Raw genomic sequence first — 21,617 nt, forward strand, 5'->3', positions numbered from 1 at the left:
CTGTGGTGTTCCTTCCTCAGTTCCCGTTGAAGTAATTTAATATAATTCTCATTTTTTTCAACCTTCTTCCTTAGCAGCTCTTGTTCTTCGAAGGAATCTTGCAGCCGTCTCTGCATCTCTTTGATTTCCCCCGCTGTCACAGGAATTATCTGGGCTTCCTGCTCCAGTTCTGAGTCAGATTCACTCAGGTGATCCTCGCGTACTTTAGTCAAGTCTTCATCGCTGGAGTCAAGTGAGACTTGTGGCTCAAGGCACGGAAAATGGATTTTCTTGGAGCACTTCGACATTTTTGTTGCTGCTGATTTGACTGTCTGACAGAACTTTATGGGCTCAGTGTTGGCGCGCAAGACATTTAGAACTTTAGAACTTCTTTGATCTATTGTGATGTACATGATGTCTCTTATGACCTCATCAGTGAGGTCACTGGAGGTCTGAGGCAAGGTCTCGCTTCTGATCGTTGTTATGGAAACGATCAGATCAGTTCTGCATGAGTCAAGCTGAAATAACGACTAAATACTTCAATAATAAGTCATACTTTTTATTTATTTAACATGAAGAGATTAACAGTAGATTTCTATGTGATTGAACTTTTGCGTTTGTGGTTTTCCGCTCCAGCGCCCTTAAAACTGTATCTCAGCAACCCTGAATAGGATCGCCGCCCATCCCGTGAAATAGGGAGTCGTCCCATATTTGGCCGTTAAATATGCGTCCCGTGTTGAACCGATACATAACTGTCCCATAGACACGCCTGTAATAAACACATCAACATTAAGTTTAACAATAATGGCCAAATATATATATATATATATATATATATATATATATATATAGATATATATATATATATATATAGTGATCCTTGAGATACTTGGCTATAAGAGCAACCATGAGACCCAATACCCACCATGGAAAAGACGGTTAGAGGCTAAAATCAAGGTAACAAGGAGGGAAGTGAGCCAACTGTCAGAGCTCCACAAGGGTACAATGAAAAGACCAGTACCCAGAAAGTACAGGCAGATGCCCATACCTGAAGCACTTGAAACTGCCAAACAGAGGCTCCAAGCCTTGGCCAGCCGCCTAAAGAGATACACAAGGGAGAATGAATCCAGAAGGATTCTGATATCAGTAAATATTATCAATGGCTGGAAAAAGCTGGACTCAAGGACAGCACAGAGGCCTCATCCTGGCCGCCCAGGAACAGGCCCTAAACACCAGAGCAATAGAGGCCCAGATCTACCACACCAGACAAGACCCAAGGTGTAGGTTGTGCAAGGAGGCCCCTGAGAAAGTCCAGCACATCACAGCAGGGTGCAAGATACTGGCAGGGAAAGCGTACATGGAACGACATAACCAAGTGGCAGGCATAGTGTACAGAAACATCTGTGCAGAATATGGACTGGAAACCCCGAGATCAAAGTGGGAAACACCCCAAAGGTGGTGGAGAACGCCAGAGCTAAGATCCTGTGGGACTTCCAGATCCAGACAGACAAATGGTAATGGCGAACCAACCAGACATTGTTGTAGTGGATAAACAACAGAGGAAAGCCGTTGTGGTTGATGTAGCAATACCAAGTGATTGCAAATCAGGAAAAAGGAGCACAGAAACTGGAGAAATACCAGGGCCTCAGGGAAGAACTGGAGAGGGCCTGGAAGGTGAAGACCACAGTGGTGCCTGTGGTCATCGGGGCCCTCGGGGCAGTAACCCCCAAACTGGAGCAGTGGCTACAACAGATCCCAGGAACAACATCAGACATCTCAGTCCAGAAATGTGCAGTCCTTGGCACAGCCAAGATACTGCGCAGAACCCTCAAGCTCCCAGGCCTCTGGTAGAGACCCGAGCTCAGAGGATAAGAACCACCCGTGGTGGGTGAGAAGGGAATTTTTTTATATATATATATATATATATATATATATATATATATATATATATATATATATATATATATATATATATATATATATATATATATATATAATTCCCTTCTCACCCACTGCGGGTGGTTCTTATCCTCTGAGCTCGGGTCCTCTACCAGAGGCCCCACTGGGATCTGTTGTAGCCACTGCTACATCTCACCCACCGCGTGTGGTTCTTATCCTCTGAGCTCGGGTCTCTACCAGAGGCCTGGGAGCTAGAGGGTTCTGCGCAGTATCTTGGCTGTGCCAAGGACTGCACATTTCTGGACTGAGATTCTGATGTTGTTCTGGGATCTGTTGTAGCCACTGCTCCAGTTTGGGGGTTACTGCCCCGAGGGCCCTGATGACCACAGGCACCACTGTGGTCTTCACCTTCCAGGCCCTCTCCAGTTTCTTCCCTGAGGCCCTGGTATTTCTCCAGTTTCTCGTGCTCCTTTTTCCTGATGTTGCAATCACTTGGTATTGCTACATCAACCACATGGCTTTCCTCTGATGTTTATCCACTACGACAATGTCTGGTTGGTTCGCCATTACCATTTTGTCTGTCTGGATCTGGAAGTCCCACAGGATCTTAGCTCTGGCGTTCTCCACCACCTTTGGGGGTTTCCCACTTTGATCTTGGGGTTTCCAGTCCATATTCTGCACAGATGTTTCTGTACACTATGCCTGCCACTTGGTTATGTCGCTCCATGTACGCTTTCCCTGCCAGTATCTTGCACCCTGCTGTTATGTGCTGGACTGTCTCAGGGGCCTCCTTGCACAACCTACACCTTGGGTCTTGTCTGGTGTGGTAGATCTGGGCCTCTATTGCTCTGGTGTTTAGGGCCTGTTCCTGGGCGGCCAGGATGAGGGCCTCTGTGCTGTCCTTGAGTCCAGCTTTTTCCAGCCATTGGTAGGATTTACTGATATCAGCCACTTGGGTTATTTGCTGGTGGTACATCCCATGTAGGGGCTTGTCCTCCCATGATGTATCTCTGGCACCTCAGCCTCCGTTCCCTGTTGTCTGAGACATTCACTGAGCACATTGTCTGTTAGGCTTTGTCCCTGATGTATTTATGGATCTTAGTGTTTCGTCCTGGACAGTGGTTCTCACACTCACTAGTCCTCTGCCTCCTTCCTTGCGGCTCGTGTACAGTCTCAGGGTGCTGGATTTGGGGTGGAACCCTCCATGCATGGTTAGTAGCTTTCTAGTCTTAATATCGTGGCTTTTATCTCCTCCTTTGGCCAGCTATTATTCCAGCAGGGTATCTGATTACTGGCAGGGCATAGCTGTTTATCGCACGGATTTTGTTCTTGCCATTGAGCTGGTTCTCAGGACTGCCTTATTCGTTGGAGGTATTTAGCTGTGGCTCCTTTCCTTGTGGCCTCATCGAGGTTGCCATTTGCTTGTGGTATACCTAGGTACTTGTAACTGTCCTCTATGTCTGCTATTGTTCCTTGTGGGATGGAGACTCCTTCTGTGCGGATCACCTTCCCCTCTTTGTGATCAGCCGACCACACTTCTCTAGTCCGAGTGACATCCCAATGTCAGTGCTGTAGATCCTGGTGGTGTGGATCAGTGAGTCGATGTCTCGCTCACTCTTGGCATACAGCTTGATGTATCCATGTAGAGGAGGTGACTGATGTTGGCCCCATTTTTGAGTCGGTATCCGTAGCCAGTCTTGTTGATAATTTGGCTGAGGGGGTTCAGGCCTATGCAGAACAGTAGCATCTCCTTGGTATATGCCACATTTGATGGACACTTGTGCAAGTGGTTTGCAGTTGGCTTCAAGCGTGGTTTTCCACAGCTTCATCGAGTTTGCAATGAAGGCTCTCAGAATCCTGTTGATGTTATACATCTCTAGGCATTCAATGATCCAAGTATGCGGCATTGAGTCATAGGCTTTCTTGTAATCGATCCAAGCCATGCACAGGTTGGTGTGTCGGGTTTTGCAGTCTCGGGCAACTGTGCGGTCTATGAGGAGTTGGTGTTTGGCTCCTCTGGTATTTACACCGATACCCTTCTGTGCCGTGCTCATGTGTTTATCCATGTGTTTGCTTATCTTGGCCGCTATGATGCCTGACATGAGCTTCCAGGTTGTGGAGAGGCAGGTTATTGGTCGGTAGTTGGGTGGGACTGGACCCTTTGATGGATCCTTCTGGATTAGGATTGTCCGCCCTTCAGTTAACCATTCAGGGTGAGTCCCACTTTGTAGCAGCTGGTTCATTTGGCCTGCCAGTCGCTCATGGAGAGCAGTGAGTTTCTTTAGCCAGTAGGCATGGATCATGTCAGGCCCTGGTGCTGTCCAGTTTTTCATACCTGAGACTCTTTCTTGAACATCTGTCACAGTGATGGTTACCGGGGCTTGCTCAGGGAGGTTGCTGTGGTCCTCTCGTAGAGAGATCAACCACTGTGCATTGCTGTTGTGGGACGCCTCCCTTTCCCATATGCCTTTCCAGTATTGTTCCGTCTCCAGCCTTGGTGGGTCTGCTCTGTTGTTATTACCCTGCCATTGAGAGTACACCTTAGCTGGTTGAGTGGAGAAGAGCCGGTTAATCCTTCTGGATTCATTCTCCCTTGTGTATCTCTTTAGGCGGCTGGCCAAGGCTTGGAGCCTCTGTTTGGCAGTTTCAAGTGCTTCAGGTATGGGCATCTGCCTGTACTTTCTGGGTACTGGTCTTTTCATTGTACCCTTGTGGAGCTCTGACAGTTGGCTCACTTCCCTCCTTGTTACCTTGATTTTAGCCTCTAACCGTCTTTTCCATGGTGGGTATTGGGTCTCATGGTTGCTCTTATAGCCAAGTATCTCAAGGATCACTGATGCTGAGTTGTAGATCAGCTCATTGGTTTCTGTTATGGTGTTGGTAGGGATCGTTCTCAATGCTGCATTCACATTCTCAATGAGACTTTCTGATGGTACTTCACTCAGCCGTTGTAATTGGCGCCGGGTCATGATTCTCTCTCTCAGGTCAGCAGCTGTCTCGTTCAGCTCTGTTTCGCTCATTGGGGCCGTGTATCCCCTCACTGGGTGGGACTTGTAGTTAAGTCCCCACAGTCCTGACATCCGGGTTCCTCCCTTTTGCCGTAGCATTTGTGTTGTATCTCGTCAATCTCAAGTTGTGATAGCAGTTGCCGTTTGCGGATGTTGGAACACTGAGCTACTAGTTGTTTAGCGCTTAGTGTTGACTGGGGATGTCGAAGTAACCATTCCTTCCCCAGTCTTTTGCATGTAACCCCTCTGACTAGGGTTACTTGAGTAGTAGCATTCCAACAGATCCACATTTTCATCTCTCGCCCATTTCCGTCTTGTTCCAGTAGCCCATTTGTCATCAAGGTGCTCTGGTTCCCCAACACCTGACGCAGACCTTGTTTGGCCGGGCGACGTCTGAGCCGGCATGTTACGCAACTTAGTATCTCTCATGGTATGAGGTAGGCAGTAGCTTGAAGGGTCTTGCCTAAGGACCCAGACTGGATTCGAACCCTGCCCTCTCGGTGATATACTGATGCCTTATGTATTGAGCTATCCAGTCAGCTCATATATATATATATATATATATATATATATATATATATATATATATATATATATATATATATATATACATATACACACACATAGATATACACACATGTATATAGATACACATATGTGTATATATACGTATCTATAAATGTATGTGTATATATGTATATATATATATATATATATATATATATATATATGTGTGTTTATATATATATGTATATTCTTTTAGAAAGAAGGAATTTATTTATTTTATTTGCATTTTTAATGTTTCTCAAATAATATATATATATATATATATATATATATATATATATATATATATTATATATATACATATACACACATAGATATACACACATGTATATAGATACACATATGTGTATATATACGTATATATAAATGTATATATAGTCTGTGTATATGTGTATATATGTATATATATATATATATATATATATATATACATATATATATATTTATATATATGTATATATATATATATATATATATATATATATATATATATATATATATATATATATATATATATATATATCCTGGTGTTCCTCCCGCGTCGTCGCCTCCTGGTGCTCCTCCCGTGTCGTCGCCTCCTGGTGCTCCTCCCGAGTCGTCGCCTCCTGGTGCTCCTCCCGCGTCGTCGCCTCCTGGTGCTCCTCCCGCGTCGTCGCCTCCTGGTGCTCCTCCCGCGTCGTCGCCTCCTGGTGCTCCTCCCGCGTCGTCGCCTCCTGGTGCTCCTCTCGAGTCGTCGCCTCCTGGTGCTCCTCCCGAGTCGTCGCCTCCTGGTGCTCCTCCCGCGTCGTCGCCTCCTGGTGCTCCTCCCGAGTCGTCGCCTGCTCCCGAGTCGTTGCCTCCTAGTCGTCCCAGTGTTCCCTCGTCGCCTCCTGGTGCTCCTCCCGAGTCGTCGCCTCCTGGTGCTCCTCCCAAGTAGCTGCAGCAGCAGAGTGCAAGTCACTCTATATTTGCACACTGCAGAGCTGCCTGTTCAAACACCTTTCTCATCTGGGAGGAGACGGCTTGATACGCCCGTTTGCTGTGTATCATTGCAGTAAACAAGAGTGGCTTCTTGGTGGTCGCCGTTGCAATTGACATCCCCCTACCTGAGCCGGGCAGTCCTGGTATAAGCTTATACCTCTTGAATTCTGTGATGTCCGTCAATTTTACAGTTGTTTTGAACTTAGTTATGGAGTTCTTATAACACAAATAATTCTCTGTGACATAGAGAACTCCATACCCGCCGAATTCTTTTGATGTTATATTCCTGTCTCTATTCATCATATAGCAATGCCAGCCGGTCTTAAACTCAGGCAGAGGTTGCTCAGTCTCTGGGATTTTAAACATTTCATGAAATGGTTTTTCTTTTTCAGGAAATGGAACGGGCTGCCAACGTTTCTGAAATGAGCAGCAGTGAAGCTGCTCAGTCGAGCCCTTGTTGCAGCAAACAGGCTGTGGCGCTTGTCGTCTTTGTGATCTTGCAGCTGTGAGTCGACGGGTATCCTTTCCCAGAAAACTGCGAAGGTGTCGTATCGTTTCTTTAGGTTGGGGTAAGTGTTAAAGATGGAGTCAACGATGAAGAACTTTAGGCCGGCAGAAAAAACTAAGATTGATCCCATCATCTGATACGGTAAAAAGCACGAAAAGAAGAAGAACACCCAGAGTAAAATGTAGAACTTCATGGTCGTGTCTGGCTTGACCCACATCAACAGATTTTTTCCCTTCTCGAGGGAGTCGGCTATCAGTCCAAACAGGTTCTGGGTTTGATGAAGAACATCATGAACCTGATGGAGCTTCTCTCTCCATGACGGGTGTGCCTTTGGTAGTCCCAGCGGCTCAGTTAGCTCCGGGACGATGTTCCAGTTAATCTTCCAGCCTTTTGCAATTAAATAATTCAAAGAAAGGCGGAGAATTAATAGCAGCAGCAACATGGGGATGGTCCAGCCATGCCACGCTGTGTAGAGGTATGTGACAAACCAAAATAGAGACAGGTGTCGAGAGTTCCAATTGCACAGGGCGTCAAGGTTATTGCAGAGATTTTGTAGTGGAATGGCATCTCGTTCCGCCCGTTTCATGTTCTCTTCTAACTTCTTGGGACTCAGTTTGTCCTCTTTCTTTGAAATTGGTTCCTCTGGCTGGACGAGTAGATCTCCAAAGTAATCTTCAAATTGATGGGACAACTTTTTCCAGTAAGTGTTCCACAGAGTGTCATTGTCCTTCGGAGGTGGTGGAATGTGAGATGACTCAGGTGACATATCTTCAACCTTTCTTTGATCTCTGTGGTGTTCCTTCCTCAGTTCCCGTTGAAGTAATTTAATATAATTCTCATTTTTTTCAACCTTCTTCCTTAGCAGCTCTTGTTCTTCCAATGAATCTTGCAGCCGTCTCTGCATCTCTTTGATTTCCCCCGCTGTCACAGGAATTATCTGGGCTTCCTGCTCCAGTTCTGAGTCAGATTCACTCAGGTGATCCTCGCGTACTTTAGTCAAGTCTTCATCGCTGGAGTCAAGTGAGACTTGTGGCTCAAGGCACGGAAAATTAATTTTCTTGGAGCACTTCGACATTTTTGTTGCTGCTGATTTGACTGTCTGACAGAACTTTATGGGCTCAGTGTTGGCGCGCAAGACATTTAGAACTTTAGAACTTCTTTGATCTATTGTGATGTACATGATGTCTCTTATGACCTCATCAGTGAGGTCACTGGAGGTCTGAGGCAAGGTCTCGGTTCTGATCGTTGTTATGGAAACGATCAGATCAGTTCTGCATGAGTCAAGCTGAAATAACGACTAAATACTTCAATAATAAGTCATACTTTTTATTTATTTAACATGAAGAGATTAACAGTAGATTTCTATGTGATTGAACTTTTGCGTTTGTGGTTTTCCGCTCCAGCGCCCTTAAAACTGTATCTCAGCAACCCTGAATAGGATCGCCGCCCATCCCGTGAAATAGGGAGTCGTCCCATATTTGGCCGTTAAATATGCGTCCCGTGTTGAACCGATACATAACTGTCCCATAGACACCCTGTAATAAACACATCAACATTAAGTTTAACAATAATGGCCAAATATATATATATATATATATATATATAGTGATCCTTGAGATACTTGGCTATAAGAGCAACCATGAGACCCAATACCCACCATGGAAAAGACGGTTAGAGGCTAAAATCAAGGTAACAAGGAGGGAAGTGAGCCAACTGTCAGCTCCACAAGGGTACAATGAAAAGACCAGTACCCAGAAAGTACAGGCAGATGCCCATACCTGAAGCACTTGAAACTGCCAAACAGAGGCTCCAAGCCTTGGCCAGCCGCCTAAAGAGATACACAAGGGAGAATGAATCCAGAAGGATTCTGATATCAGTAGATATTATCAATGGCTGGAAAAAGCTGGACTCAAGGACAGCACAGAGGCCCTCATCCTGGCCGCCCAGGAACAGGCCCTAAACACTAGAGCAATAGAGGCCCAGATCTACCACACCAGACAAGACCCAAGGTGTAGGTTGTGCAAGGAGGCCCCTGAGAAAGTCCAGCACATCACAGCAGGGTGCAAGATACTGGCAGGAAAGCGTACATGGAACGACATAACCAAGTGGCAGGCATAGTGTACAGAAACATCTGTGCAGAATATGGACTGGAAACCCCGAGATCAAAGTGGGAAACACCCCCAAAGGTGGTGGAGAACGCCAGAGCTAAGATCCTGTGGGACTTCCAGATCCAGACAAAATGGTAATGGCGAACCAACCAGACATTGTCGTAGTGGATAAACATCAGAGGAAAGCCGTTGTGGTAGATGTAGCAATACCAAGTGATTGCAAAATCAGGAAAAAGGAGCACAAGAAACTGGAGAAATACCAGGGCTTCAGGGAAGAACTGGAGAGGGCCTGGAAGGTGAAGACCACAGTGGTGCCTGTGGTCATCGGGGCCCTCGGGGCAGTAACCCCCAACTGGAGCAGTGGCTACAACAGATCCCAGGAACAACATCAGACATCTCAGTCCAGAAATGTGCAGTCCTTGGCACAGCCAAGATACTGCGCAGAACCCTCAAGCTCCCAGGCCTCTGGTAGAGGACCCGAGCTCAGAGGATAAGAACCACCCGCGGTGGGTGAGAAGGGAATTTTTTTTACATATATATATATATATATATATATATATTTTTAGCTGACTGGATAGCTCAATACATAAGGCATCAGTATATCACCCGAGAGGGCAGGGTTCGAATCCAGTCTGGGTCCTTAGGCAAGACCCTTCAAGCTACTGCCTACCTCATACCATGAGAGATACTAAGTTGCGTAACATGCCGGCTCAGACGTCGCCCGGCCAAACAAGGTCTGCGTCAGGTGTTGGGGAACCAGAGCACCTTGATGACAAATGGGCTACTGGAACAAGACGGAAATGGGCGAGATGAAAATGTGGATCTGTTGGAATGCTACTACTCAAGTAACCCTAGTCAGAGGGGTTACATGCAAAGACTGGGGAAGGAATGGTTACTTCGACATCCCCAGTCAACACTAAGCGCTAAACAACTAGTAGCTCAGTGTTCCAACATCCGCAAACGGCAACTGCTATCACAACTTGAGATTGACGAGATACACACAAATGCTACGGCAAAAGGGAGGAACCCGGATGTCAGGACTGTGGGGACTTAACTACAAGTCCCCACCCAGTGAGGGGATACACGGCCCCAATGAGCGAAACAGAGCTGAACGAGACAGCTGCTGACCTGAGAGAGAGAATCATGACCCGGCGCCAATTACAACGGCTGAGTGAAGTACCATCAGAAAGTCTCATTGAGAATGTGAATGCAGCATTGAGAACGATCCCTACCAACACCATAACAGAAACCAATGAGCTGATCTACAACTCAGCATCAGTGATCCTTGAGATACTTGGCTATAAGAGCAACCATGAGACCCAATACCCACCATGGAAAAGACGGTTAGAGGCTAAAATCAAGGTAACAAGGAGGGAAGTGAGCCAACTGTCAGAGCTCCACAAGGGTACAATGAAAAGACCAGTACCCAGAAAGTACAGGCAGATGCCCATACCTGAAGCACTTGAAACTGCCAAACAGAGGCTCCAAGCCTTGGCCAGCCGCCTAAAGAGATACACAAGGGAGAATGAATCCAGAAGGATTAACCGGCTCTTCTCCACTCAACCAGCTAAGGTGTACTCTCAATGGCAGGGTAATAACAACAGAGCAGACCCACCAAGGCTGGAGACTGAACAATACTGGAAAGGCATATGGGAAAGGGAGGCGTCCCACAACAGCAATGCACAGTGGCTGATCTCTCTACGAGAGGACCACAGCAACCTCCCTGAGCAAGCCCCGGTAACCATCACTGTGACAGATGTTCAAGAAAGAGTCTCAGGCATGAAAAACTGGACAGCACCAGGGCCTGACATGATCCATGCCTACTGGCTAAAGAAACTCACTGCTCTCCATGAGCGACTGGCAGCCCAAATGAACCAGCTGCTACAAAGTGGGACTCACCCTGAATGGTTAACTGAAGGGCGGACAATCCTAATCCAGAAGGATCCATCAAGGGTCCAGTCCCACCCAACTACCGACCAATAACCTGCCTCTCCACAACCTGGAAGCTCATGTCAGGCATCATAGCGGCCAAGATAAGCAAACACATGGATAAACACATGAGCACGGCACAGAAGGGTATCGGTGTAAATACCAGAGGAGCCAAACACCAACTCCTCGTAGACCGCACAGTTGCCCGAGACTGCAAAACCCGACACACCAACCTGTGCATGGCTTGGATCGATTACAAGAAAGCCTATGACTCAATGCCGCATACTTGGATCATTGAATGCCTAGAGATGTATAACATCAACAGGATTCTGAGAGCCTTCATTGCAAACTCGATGAAGCTGTGGAAAACCACCCTTGAAGCCAACTGCAAACCACTTGCACAAGTGTCCATCAAATGTGACATATACCAAGGAGATGCTCTGTCCCCGCTACTGTTCTGCATAGGCCTGAACCCCTCAGCCAAATTATCAACAAGACTGGCTACGGATACCGACTCAAAAATGGGGCCAACATCAGTCACCTCCTCTACATGGATGACATCAAGCTGTATGCCAAGAGTGAGCGAGACATCGACTCACTGATCCACACCACCAGGATCTACAGCACTGACATTGGGATGTCACTCGGACTAGAGAAGTGTGGTCGGCTGATCACAAAGAGGGGGAAGGTGATCCGCACAGAAGGAGTCTCACTCCCCACAAGGAACAATAGCAGACATAGAGGACAGTTACAAGTACCTAGGTATACCACAAGCAAATGGCAACCTCGATGAGGCCACAAGGAAAGGAGCCACAGCTAAATACCTCCAACGAATAAGGCAAGTCCTGAGAAGCCAGCTCAATGGCAAGAACAAAAATCCGTGCGATAAACAGCTATGCCCTGCCAGTAATCAGATACCCTGCTGGAATAATTAGCTGGCCAAAGGAGGAGATAAAAGCCACAGATATTAAGACTAGAAAGCTACTAACCATGCATGGAGGGTTCCACCCCAAATCCAGCACCCTGAGACTGTACACGAGCCGCAAGGAAGGAGGCAGAGGACTAGTGAGTGTGAGAACCACTGTCCAGGACGAAACAACTAAGATCCATAAATACATCAGGGACAAAGCCTCAACAGACAATGTGCTCAGTGAATGTCTCAGACAACAGGAACGGAGGTTGAGGTGCCAGAGATACCATCATGGGAGGACAAGCCCCTACATGGGATGTACCACCAGCAATAACCAAGTGGCTGATATCAGTAAATCCTACCAATGGCTGGAAAAAGCTGGACTCAAGGACAGCACAGAGGCCCTCATCCTGGCCGCCCAGGAACAGGCCCTAAACACCAGAGCAATAGAGGCCCAGATCTACCACACCAGACAAGACCCAAGGTGTAGGTTGTGCAAGGAGGCCCCTGAGACAGTCCAGCACATAACAGCAGGGTGCAAGATACTGGCAGGGAAAGCGTACATGGAGCGACATAACCAAGTGGCAGGCATAGTGTACAGAAACATCTGTGCAGAATATGGACTGGAAACCCCAAGATCAAAGTGGGAAACACCCCCAAAGGTGGTGGAGAACGCCAGAGCTAAGATCCTGTGGGACTTCCAGATCCAGACAGACAAAATGGTAATGGCGAACCAACCAGACATTGTCGTAGTGGATAAACATCAGAGGAAAGCCGTTGTGGTTGATGTAGCAATACCAAGTGATTGCAACATCAGGAAAAAGGAGCACGAGAAACTGGAGAAATACCAGGGCCTCAGGGAAGAACTGGAGAGGGCCTGGAAGGTGAAGACCACAGTGGTGCCTGTGGTCATCAGGGCCCTCGGGGCAGTAACCCCCAAACTGGAGCAGTGGCTACAACAGATCCCAGGAACAACATCAGACATCTCAGTCCAGAAATGTGCAGTCCTTGGCACAGCCAAGATACTGCGCAGAACCCTCTAGCTCCCAGGCCTCTGGTAGAGACCCGAGCTCAGAGGATAAGAACCACACGCGGTGGGTGAGATGTAGCAGTGGCTACAACAGATCCCAGTGGGGCCTCTGGTAGAGGACCCGAGCTCAGAGGATAAGAACCACCCGCAGTGGGTGAGAAGGGAATTTTTTTATATATATATATATATATATATATATATATATATAAATTCCCTTCTCACCCACCACGGGTGGTTCTTATCCTCTGAGCTCGGGTCTCTACCAGAGGCCTGGGAGCTTGAGGGTTCTGCGCAGTATCTTGGCTGTGCCAAGGACTGCACATTTCTGGACTGAGATGTCTGATGTTGTTCCTGGGATCTGTTGTAGCCACTGCTCCAGTTTGGGGGTTACTGCCCCGAGGGCCCCGATGACCACAGGCACCACTGTGGTCTTCACCTTCCAGGCCCTCTCCAGTTCTTCCCTGAGGCCCTGGTATTTCTCCAGTTTCTCGTGCTCCTTTTTCCTGATTTTGCAATCACTTGGTATTGCTACATCAACCACAACGGCTTTCCTCTGTTGTTTATCCACTACAACAATGTCTGGTTGGTTCGCCATTACCATTCTGTCTGTCTGGATCTGGAAGTCCCACAGGATCTTAGCTCTGGCGTTCTCCACCACCTTTGGGGGTGTTTCCCACTTTGATCTCGGGGTTTCCAGTCCATATTCTGCACAGATGTTTCTGTACACTATGCCTGCCACTTGGTTATGTCGCTCCATGTACGCTTTCCCTGCCAGTATCTTGCACCCTGCTGTGATGTGCTGGACTTTCTCAGGGGCCTCCTTGCACAACCTACACCTTGGGTCTTGTCTGGTGTGGTAGATCTGGGCCTCTATTGCTCTGGTGTTTAGGGCCTGTTCCTGGGCGGCCAGGATGAGGGCCTCTGTGCTGTCCTTGAGTCCAGCTTTTTCCAGCCATTGATAATATTTACTGATATCAGAATCCTTCTGGATTCATTCTCCCTTGTGTATCTCTTTAGGCGGCTGGCCAAGGCTTGGAGCCTCTGTTTGGCAGTTTCAAGTGCTTCAGGTATGGGCATCTGCCTGTACTTTCTGGGTACTGGTCTTTTCATTGTACCCTTGTGGAGCTCTGACAGTTGGCTCACTTCCCTCCTTGTTACCTTGATTTTAGCCTCTAACCGTCTTTTCCATGGTGGGTATTGGGTCTCATGGTTGCTCTTATAGCCAAGTATCTCAAGGATCACTATATATATATATATATATTATATATATATATATATATATATATATATATATATATATATATATAATATATATATATTTGGCCATTATTGTTAAACTTAATGTTGATGTGTTTATTACAGGCGTGTCTATGGGACAGTTATGTATCGGTTCAACACGGGACGCATATTTAACGGCCAAATATGGGACGACTCCCTATTTCACGGGATGGGCGGCGATCCTATTCAGGGTTGCTGAGATACAGTTTTAAGGGCGCTGGAGCGGAAAACCACAAACGCAAAAGTTCAATCACATAGAAATCTACTGTTAATCTCTTCATGTTAAATAAATAAAAAGTATGACTTATTATTGAAGTATTTAGTCGTTATTTCAGCTTGACTCATGCAGAACTGATCTGATCGTTTCCATAACAACGATCAGAACCGAGACCTTGCCTCAGACCTCCAGTGACCTCACTGATGAGGTCATAAGAGACATCATGTACATCACAATAGATCAAAGAAGTTCTAAAGTTCTAAATGTCTTGCGCGCCAACACTGAGCCCATAAAGTTCTGTCAGACAGTCAAATCAGCAGCAACAAAAATGTCGAAGTGCTCCAAGAAAATCCATTTTCCGTGCCTTGAGCCACAAGTCTCACTTGACTCCAGCGATGAAGACTTGACGAAAGTACGCGAGGATCACCTGAGTGAATCTGACTCAGAACTGGAGCAGGAAGCCCAGATAATTCCTGTGACAGCGGGGGAAATCAAAGAGATGCAGAGACGGCTGCAAGATTCCTTCGAAGAACAAGAGCTGCTAAGGAAGAAGGTTGAAAAAAATGAGAATTATATTAAATTACTTCAACGGGAACTGAGGAAGGAACACCACAGAGATCAAAGAAAGGTTGAAGATATGTCACCTGAGTCATCTCACATTCCAGCACCTCCGAAGGACAATGACTCTGTGTGGAACACTTACTGGAAAAAGTTGTCCCATCAATTTGAAAATTACTTTGGAGATCTACTCGTCCAGCCAGAGGAACCAATTGCAAAGAAAGAGGACAAACTGAGTCCCAAGAAGTTAGAAGAGAACATGAAACGGGCGGAAAGAGATGCCATTCCGCTACAAAATCTTTGCAATAACCTGGACGCCCTGTGCAATTGGAACTCTCGACACCTGTCTCTATTTTGGTTTGTCACATACCTCTACACAGCGTGGCATGGCTGGACCATCCCCATGTTGCTGCTGCTATTAATTCTCCGCCTTTCTTTGAATTATCTAATTACAAAAGGCTGGAATATTAACTGGAGCATCGTCCCGGAGCTGACTGAGCCGCTGGGACTACCAAAGGCACACCCGTCATGGAGAGAGAAGCTCCATCAGGTTCATGATGTTCTTCATCAAACCCAGAACCTGTTTGGACTGATAGCCGATTCCCTCGAGAAGGGAAAAAATCTGTTGATGTGGGTCAAGCCAGACACGACCATGAAGTTCTACATTTTACTCTGGGTGTTCTTCTTCTTTTCGTGCTTTTTACCGTATCAGATGATGGGATCAATCTTAGTTTTTTCTGCCGGCCTAAAGTTCTTCATCGTTGACTCCATCTTTAACACTTACCCCAACCTAAAGAAACGATACGACACCTTCGCAGTTTTCTGGGAAAGGTTACCCGTCGACTCACAGCTGAAAGATCACAAAGACGACAAGCGCCACAGCCTGTTTGCTGCAACAAGGGCTCGACTGAGCAGCTTCACTGCTGCTCATTTCAGAAACGTTGGCAGCCCGTTCCATTTCCTGAAAAAGAAAAAACCATTTCATGAAATGTTTAAAATCCCAGAGACTGAGCAACCTCTGCCTGAATTTAAGACCGGCTGGCATTGCTATATGATGAATAGAGACAGGAATATAACATCAAAAGAATTCGGCGGGTATGGAGTTCTCTATGTCACAGAGAATTATTTGTGTTATAAGAACTCCATAACTAAGTTCAAAACAACTGTAAAATTGACGGACATCACAGAATTCAAGAGGTATAAGCTTATACCAGGACTGCCCGGCTCAGGTAGGGGGATGTCAATTGCAACGGCGACCACCAAGAAGCCACTCTTGTTTACTGCAATGATACACAGCAAACGGGCGTATCAAGCCGTCTCCTCCCAGATGAGAAAGGTGTTTGAACAGGCAGCTCTGCAGTGTGCAAATATAGAGTGACTTGCACTCTGCTGCTGCAGCTACTTGGGAGGAGCACCAGGAGGCGACGACTCGGGAGGAGCACCAGGAGGCGACGAGGAACACTGGGACGACTAGGAGGCAACGACTCGGGAGCAGGCGACGACTCGGGAGGAGCACCAGGAGGCGACGACGCGGGAGGAGCACCAGGAGGCGACGACTCGGGAGGAGCACCAGGAGGCGACGACTCGAGAGGAGCACCAGGAGGCGACGACGCGGGAGGAGCACCAGGAGGCGACGACGCGGGAGGAGCACCAGGAGGCGACGACGCGGGAGGAGCACCAGGAGGCGACGACGCGGGAGGAGCACCAGGAGGCGACGACTCGGGAGGAGCACCAGGAGGCGACGACACGGGAGGAGCACCAGGAGGCGACGACGCGGGAGGAACACCAGGATATATATATATATATATATATATATATATATATATATATATATATATATATATCATTTGAGAAACATTAAAAATGCAAATAAAATAAATAAATTCCTTCTTTCTAAAAGAATATACATATATATATAAACACACCTATGTATATATATATGTATATATATATATATATATATATATAATATATATATATTATATATATATATATATATATATATATATTTATATATATATATATATATATATATATATATATATACATATATACACATATACACAGACTATATATACATTTATATATACGTATATATACACATATGTGTATCTATATACATTTGTGTATATCTATGTGTGTATATGTATATATATATATATATATATATATATATATATATATATATATATATATATATTATTTGAGAAACATTAAAAATGCAAATAAAATAAATAAATTCCTTCTTTCTAAAAGAATATACATATATATAAACACACACATATATATATATATATATATATATATATATATATATATATATATATACATATATACACATACATTTATAGATACGTATATATACACATATGTGTATCTATATACATGTGTGTATATCTATGTGTGTATATGTATATATATATATATATATATATATGAGCTGACTGGATAGCTCAATACATAAGGCATCAGTATATCACCCGAGAGGGCAGGGTTCGAATCCAGTCTGGGTCCTTAGGCAAGACCCTTCAAGCTACTGCCTACCTCATACCATGAGAGATACTAAGTTGCGTAACATGCCGGCTCAGACGTCGCCCGGCCAAACAAGGTCTGCGTCAGGTGTTGGGGAACCAGAGCACCTTGATGACAAATGGGCTACTGGAACAAGACGGAAATGGGCGAGAGATGAAAATGTGGATCTGTTGGAATGCTACTACTCAAGTAACCCTAGTCAGAGGGGTTACATGCAAAGACTGGGGAAGGAATGGTTACTTCGACATCCCCAGTCAACACTAAGCGCTAAACAACTAGTAGCTCAGTGTTCCAACATCCGCAAACGGCAACTGCTATCACAACTTGAGATTGACGAGATACAACACAAATGCTACGGCAAAAGGGAGGAACCCGGATGTCAGAACTGTGGGGACTTAACTACAAGTCCCCACCCAGTGAGGGGATACACGGCCCCAATGAGCGAAACAGAGCTGAACGAGACAGCTGCTGACCTGAGAGAGAGAATCATGACCCGAATGACAACCAGGCCTCCTCGGCGCCAATTACAACGGCTGAGTGAAGTACCATCAGAAAGTCTCATTGAGAATGTGAATGCAGCATTGAGAACGATCCCTACCAACACCATAACAGAAACCAATGAGCTGATCTACAACTCAGCATCAGTGATCCTTGAGATACTTGGCTATAAGAGCAACCATGAGACCCAATACCCACCATGGAAAAGACGGTTAGAGGCTAAAATCAAGGTAACAAGGAGGGAAGTGAGCCAACTGTCAGAGCTCCACAAGGGTACAATGAAAAGACCAGTACCCAGAAAGTACAGGCAGATGCCCATACCTGAAGCACTTGAAACTGCCAAACAGAGGCTCCAAGCCTTGGCCAGCCGCCTAAAGAGATACACAAGGGAGAATGAATCCAGAAGGATTAACCGGCTCTTCTCCACTCAACCAGCTAAGGTGTACTCTCAATGGCAGGGTAATAACAACAGAGCAGACCCACCAAGGCTGGAGACGGAACAATACTGGAAAGGCATATGGGAAAGGGAGGCGTCCCACAACAGCAATGCACAGTGGTTGATCTCTCTACGAGAGGACCACAGCAACCTCCCTGAGCAAGCCCCGGTAACCATCACTGTGACAGATGTTCAAGAAAGAGTCTCAGGTATGAAAAACTGGACAGCACCAGGGCCTGACATGATCCATGCCTACTGGCTAAAGAAACTCACTGCTCTCCATGAGCGACTGGCAGGCCAAATGAACCAGCTGCTACAAAGTGGGACTCACCCTGAATGGTTAACTGAAGGGCGGACAATCCTAATCCAGAAGGATCCATCAAAGGGTCCAGTCCCACCCAACTACCGACCAATAACCTGCCTCTCCACAACCTGGAAGCTCATGTCAGGCATCATAGCGGCCAAGATAAGCAAACACATGGATAAACACATGAGCACGGCACAGAAGGGTATCGGTGTAAATACCAGAGGAGCCAAACACCAACTCCTCATAGACCGCACAGTTGCCCGAGACTGCAAAACCCGACACACCAACCTGTGCATGGCTTGGATCGATTACAAGAAGCCTATGACTCAATGCCGCATACTTGGATCATTGAATGCCTAGAGATGTATAACATCAACAGGATTCTGAGAGCCTTCATTGCAAACTCGATGAAGCTGTGGAAAACCACGCTTGAAGCCAACTGCAAACCACTTGCACAAGTGTCCATCAAATGTGGCATATACCAAGGAGATGCTCTGTCCCCGCTACTGTTCTGCATAGGCCTGAACCCCCTCAGCCAAATTATCAACAAGACTGGCTACGGATACCGACTCAAAAATGGGGCCAACATCAGTCACCTCCTCTACATGGATGACATCAAGCTGTATGCCAAGAGTGAGCGAGACATCGACTCACTGATCCACACCACCAGGATCTACAGCACTGACATTGGGATGTCACTCGGACTAGAGAAGTGTGGTCGGCTGATCACAAAGAGGGGGAAGGTGATCCGCACAGAAGGAGTCTCACTCCCACAAGGAACAATAGCAGACATAGAGGACAGTTACAAGTACCTAGGTATACCACAAGCAAATGGCAACCTCGATGAGGCCACAAGGAAAGGAGCCACAGCTAAATACCTCCAACGAATAAGGCAAGTCCTGAGAAGCCAGCTCAATGGCAAGAACAAAATCCGTGCGATAAACAGCTATGCCCTGCCAGTAATCAGATACCCTGCTGGAATAATCAGCTGGCCAAAGGAGGAGATAAAAGCCACAGATATTAAGACTAGAAAGCTACTAACCATGCATGGAGGGTTCCATCCCAAATCCAGCACCCTGAGACTGTACACGAGCCGCAAGGAAGGAGGCAGAGGACTAGTGAGTGTGAGAACCACTGTCCAGGATGAAACAACTAAGATCCATAAATACATCAGGGACAAAGCCTTAACAGACAATGTGCTCAGTGAACGTCTCAGACAACAGGGAACGGAGGCTGAGGTGCCAGAGATACCATCATGGGAGGACAAGCCCCTACATGGATGTACCACCAGCAAATAACCCAAGTGGCTGATATCAGTAAATCCTACCAATGGCTGGAAAAAGCTGGACTCAAGGACAGCACAGAGGCCCTCATCCTGGCCGCCCAGGAACAGGCCCTAAACACCAGAGCAATAGAGGCCCAGATCTACCACACCAGACAAGACCCAAGGTGTAGGTTGTGCAAGGAGGCCCCTGAGACAGTCCAGCACATCACAGCAGGGTGCAAGATACTGGCAGGGAAAGCGTACATGGAGCGACATAACCAAGTGGCAGGCATAGTGTACAGAAACATCTGTGCAGAATATGGACTGGAAACCCCGAGATCAAAGTGGGAAACACCCCCAAAGGTGGTAGAGAACACCAGAGCTAAGATCCTGTGGGACTTCCAGATCCAGACAGACAGAATGGTAATGGCGAACCAACCAGACATTGTCGTAGTGGATAAACATCAGAGGAAAGCCGTTGTGGTAGATGTAGCAATACCAAGTGATTGCAACATCAGGAAAAAGGAGCACGAGAAACTGGAGAAATACCAGGGCCTCAGGGAAGAACTGGAGAGGGCCTGGAAGGTGAAGACCACAGTGGTGCCTGTGGTCATCGGGGCCCTCGGGGCAGTAACCCCCAAACTGGAGCAGTGGCTACAACAGATCCCAGGAACAACATCAGACATCTCAGTCCAGAAATGTGCAGTCCTTGGCACAGCCAAGATACTGCGCAGAACCCTCAAGCTCCCAGGCCTCTGGTAGAGGACCCAAGCTCAGAGGATAAGAACCACCCGCGGTGGGTGAGAAGGGAATTTTTTTTTTTTTTATATATATATATATATATATATATATATATATATATATATATATATATATATATATATATATATATACAAACTAGCCCTGTTAGCCCTGTTAGCCCTGTAAATTCAAGCAGTTTTTATTTACACATTTCTGATCATTTTTGAGTCGGTAAGCGATGTATTTCAGTAAATTGAGATAACAGGTCAGATTAACTAAGTGTTCACTAATTATTTAGTTCTTGCTTATGTGCTTATGTAAGCGCGTTTTCTCTTGTATTACTGTATTCTTGATTTCTTTATTTTTAAAAACCTGCTTGAAATGCATCAATAAGTAAATAAGTTAATTAATTAAAACCTGAAGACAAATCATCCTTTTTTAAACAAAGCCAATGTTTATGCGTCCAAGTCAGGGTGGAAAGCCCAGATTATGCAAATCTATAACTGAATTATTTAGTATAATGAGAGAGAAAATAAATAGTAAAACAAAGAAATAAATATTAGCATCGAGGCAATATCTCTGCCCATCTTTCGATTAAAATGTTTGGAGTCTCTTTGACTCAGTAAAAGCCCGTTTTCCTTCCCATGTGCTGATTTGTCAGAAAGCAACTCGGCGTTGGTCACTTACGTAACCTCTGCTCTGTGGGTGGAGAGGAGATTCGCCGTCTTGGAGCTCCTGTCAAACTGAAACCCTGCAGTTCAGCTGAACTTATCTGAACCATAATCTGATCCAAAACAAAAACAAGGACGCGCTCTCTCAGAGGTCGCACAAAGCTCAGTGTGTCCATGAAAACATAAAGTCACAGTCTCAATTTAAATTTCATCATAG

The 21,617-nt window shown here is 46.0% G+C and overlaps 2 protein-coding genes across 2 annotated transcripts; one reads left to right on the plus strand and one right to left on the minus strand.

Annotated features, from left to right (window-relative positions):
• Nucleotides 1-6,265: 6,265 nt before the first annotated feature.
• On the minus strand, nucleotides 6,266-8,081 carry LOC129374696 (GRAM domain-containing protein 4-like). The gene has a single exon (XM_055053235.1). The coding sequence runs from the start codon at nucleotides 7,994-7,996 to the stop codon at nucleotides 6,713-6,715; it is 1,284 nt and encodes a 427-aa protein (XP_054909210.1). The 5' UTR covers nucleotides 7,997-8,081; the 3' UTR covers nucleotides 6,266-6,712.
• A 6,574-nt stretch (nucleotides 8,082-14,655) lies between these two features.
• On the plus strand, nucleotides 14,656-16,410 carry LOC129374695 (GRAM domain-containing protein 4-like). The gene has a single exon (XM_055053234.1). It carries the CDS (start codon nucleotides 14,722-14,724, stop codon nucleotides 16,327-16,329), a length of 1,608 nt encoding a protein of 535 aa, XP_054909209.1. The 5' UTR covers nucleotides 14,656-14,721; the 3' UTR covers nucleotides 16,330-16,410.
• The last annotated feature ends 5,207 nt before the right edge of the window (nucleotides 16,411-21,617 follow it).

This window comes from Poeciliopsis prolifica, unplaced genomic scaffold, assembly GCF_027474105.1.
Source record: "Poeciliopsis prolifica strain line A6 unplaced genomic scaffold, Auburn_PproV2 SCAFFOLD037, whole genome shotgun sequence".
Lineage (NCBI taxonomy): Eukaryota > Metazoa > Chordata > Actinopteri > Cyprinodontiformes > Poeciliidae > Poeciliopsis > Poeciliopsis prolifica.

What these genes read in the sequence shown, in the direction of transcription:
- LOC129374696 (XM_055053235.1), bottom strand. Translation starts at nt 7,996, where the DNA reads ATGTCGAAGTGCTCCAAGAAAATTAATTTTCCGTGCCTTGAGCCACAA.
- LOC129374695 (XM_055053234.1), top strand. Translation starts at nt 14,722, where the DNA reads ATGTCGAAGTGCTCCAAGAAAATCCATTTTCCGTGCCTTGAGCCACAA.